The sequence below is a fragment of the Phaseolus vulgaris genome, chromosome 5, assembly GCF_000499845.2.
Source record: "Phaseolus vulgaris cultivar G19833 chromosome 5, P. vulgaris v2.0, whole genome shotgun sequence".
NCBI lineage: Eukaryota > Viridiplantae > Streptophyta > Magnoliopsida > Fabales > Fabaceae > Phaseolus > Phaseolus vulgaris.
Genome location: NC_023755.2, coordinates 34279548 through 34282474, shown reverse-complemented (window position 1 = coordinate 34282474; position 2927 = coordinate 34279548). Strand labels below are relative to the sequence as shown.

Genomic DNA, 2927 nt, shown 5'->3' with positions numbered 1-2927 from the left:
ACATTTCAAACGTTTTTCATTCCAGAAGCACCCTTCAAATGCAATTTTCTTTTCAATTTTTCCACCTCAGCAACTGGGACCCCCACACTATTTGTTTAATATTAAAAGTGTCACGTCAGACGGATGTATTCTGGAGCAACGCAAATGGGGTGTCAAAATATCACTCGTTCTAGAAATCAAATCCAAAAACATAGTACAAAATACCAAATCCAAAATTTATTTTAATCCTTAACCCCTCTTATTAAAAAACTAAAAAAAAATATTTTTGTCATTTTATATGAAACCGTCGGTGCAGATAAAAAATATTGGGTAAAGAAAGTAATTTTCTTAGTCTAATCCTTAGTAAATTTGACAATCTATAAAATTCTCTTGACAACAAAGATGTAAAGATTATGAGTATGGATTTAATAGATGAAAAACAAATAATGATATTAATATTTAGTATATCTTTATTATAATATTTTTTAAAATAAAAATTGTATTATAGTTTACTATTATTATTCTTGTTGTTATTCAAACTTTGTCTTTTCTCATCACAAATTGTATCAGTTTTGTTCTAGCACTTACGGATTTAAAATTTCATAACCAACTTAGATATCTGGAGTCCTATAAAAAATACATGAATAGTCAGTAGTCAAATAGTTGCTTAGGATTGCAACATCAGCAACCATATCTTTCCAATTTGCAGAAAAGCTGGCATTTCCAATGTGCAAGTAATGTGCTGAAAGTTCAGAAGAAGACAATAACATAACCAGCTACATATATTACAATATAAAAAAAAAGTTACAAATTCGTTCAATATTATTTCTATATATGCTTATAATAATTCTAACATACTAGAATTACTCCAACAAATGGAGCTTTTGGCCCCTTTAATATTAAGGATTACGGAGCAAGGATTGAAATGGTGCAATCCCCAATGGTTGACTTCATTCTAATGACCTTCTCACACACCAACCGGTGGAATGCACATGGAGAGAAATAGGTATCAAAACTATATTTTCATTTTTCAAGTTTTCTTATAATATTCCACTGATTATGGTGATGCTTTGTGTAGTTCAATATGAAATAATTCAAACTTTTATATATGCAATAGTGCAACTTTTCTATAACGTAGAGAAATCTGCATCTGCAAAACTTCGTCGAGCTCCCTTGTTAATCATGAAAACGACACTTCACAGTCCCATCAAAACCAAACCTACTCTGATGAAATTCATTTTAGTCTCGTCTTTATTTTGTGTCATTTCTCTCTGTGTATCAGTGCTACTCCTAGCCAAAACAAAGGTAACATTGAATAGTCTTTATTCACCACAACATGATGTGTCACGGTCTGATCAGACCACTGTTGATCATCTTGTATTTGGAATTGCCTCAAGCGGAACTTTATGGCCTTGGAGGAAGCAATACACCAAGCTTTGGTGGAACAGCATACCCAATATAACAATGAGAGGATGTGTTTTCGTAGATGCCCTCCCACATGAAGAAAATGTCAACAATGATGATTCTCTTCCTCCTCTTTGTGTCTCTCAAGACACTTCACAGTTTCCCTACACTTACAAGACTGGTCATCGCTCAGCAATCCGTGTGGCACGTGTTGTGAAAGAGACTGTGGCATTGAACCATTCTGGTGTTAGATGGTATGTGTTTGGGGATGATGACACCATTTTCTTCCCTCACAATCTGCTCAAAACTCTTTCCAAATATGATCATAGGCTTTGGTACTATGTTGGGTCCAACACAGAGATGTATGAAGGCAACAAGGTTTTTGGTTTTGGAATGGCTTTTGGTGGAGGTGGTTTTGCCATCAGTTCCTCCCTAGCACAAGTCCTAGCCAAGGTTCTTGATTCATGCATACAAAGGTATCCGCATCTGTTAGCAAGTGATTCAAGGGTGTACTCTTGCATAACTGAACTAGGTGTGGGATTAACACATGAACCAGGTTTTCATCAGGTAACAATTAGGTTGAAAGGGTATATTGAAATCTAGATTGAAATGATAAATATTGTTGGTGATTTTCTTTCCTTCATCGTGCTTCTAATTACTCCTCTATTTATGTGATTATGGAATTTGATAGGTTGATCTGCGGGGAAATATCTTTGGCCTATTGGCTGCTCATCCGTTAACTCCCTTATTGTCCCTACATCACCCAGATATCTTTGATCCTATCTTTCCTAACATGTCAAGCATAACATCGATGCAACATTTATTTGAAGCTGTTCATGCTGATTCCGAGAGGATCCTACAACAAACAGTTTGTTACGAAAAGCAGTTGTCATGGACAATTTCAGTGTCATGGGGCTATGCTGTTGAAGTGTTTCAGCACAATATGTTTTTGCCAGAGGTTCTGAGAGTGGGAAGAACATTCAGACAATGGTTGCGAGGAAATTTTTTGAGAGGAATATATAATTTCAATACAAGAGAAATTCACCCTGATCCATGTAAAAGAGGCACCATCTTCTATCTAGATAAAGTGTCTTCTGGGAGAGATGGTATCATAAGCAGTTACAAGAGAGATTTTCAAAATTGTTCATACAAGGCATCGATGAGTAAATTGGAAGTGATCAAAGTGGTGACAAATAAGTTAAACGACAACAAACAGGTAATCTATATTGGACAATTTGTATTTAATAAAATTAGGAGCATGATTTAATATTAATTGATCGTAATATATAATATTACTTATAAAATGTTCTTTTGTATTAAACTGCAGACTTCAAGACGGCACTGTTGTGATGTGTTGCCCTCTAATGCTGGTAACTTGATGGAAATTGCAATCAGAGAATGCAATTATGAAGAACTGATTTATATGAATTGACAGAAAGTTTATATAAAATCTTTTACTACCCCTTCCTATTTATTTATTGTTATTGGCGATAAAAAAAATAAAAAATCTTTTACTATATAACAAATGCTAGGAGTTTGCAGAA

At 34.4% G+C, this 2927-nt stretch overlaps 1 protein-coding gene across 2 annotated transcripts; it reads left to right on the top strand.

Annotated features, from left to right (window-relative positions):
- Nucleotides 1-859: 859 nt before the first annotated feature.
- Nucleotides 860-2927, top strand: LOC137834510 (uncharacterized). Of its 2 annotated transcripts, XM_068642541.1 has the most exons (4): nt 860-985; nt 1262-1950; nt 2075-2599; nt 2711-2927. In XM_068642541.1, the coding sequence occupies exons 2-4, from the start codon at nt 1444-1446 to the stop codon at nt 2813-2815; spliced, it is 1137 nt and encodes a 378-aa protein (XP_068498642.1). In that variant the 5' UTR covers nt 860-985; nt 1262-1443; the 3' UTR covers nt 2816-2927. The 2 variants fall into 2 exon arrangements, with proteins under 2 accessions (XP_068498642.1, XP_068498641.1); XM_068642540.1 differs by lacking the exon at nt 860-985 and having other exon boundaries at nt 1048-1950.

What these genes read in the sequence shown, in the direction of transcription:
- LOC137834510 (XM_068642540.1), top strand. Translation starts at nt 1,162, where the DNA reads ATGAAAACGACACTTCACAGTCCCATCAAAACCAAACCTACTCTGATG. An exon ending in ATGAACCAGGTTTTCATCAG is followed by an intron (nt 1,951 to 2,074) that starts GTAACAATTAGG and finishes GGAATTTGATAG; the next exon opens with GTTGATCTGCGGGGAAATAT. An exon ending in AGTTAAACGACAACAAACAG is followed by an intron (nt 2,600 to 2,710) that starts GTAATCTATATT and finishes ATTAAACTGCAG; the next exon opens with ACTTCAAGACGGCACTGTTG.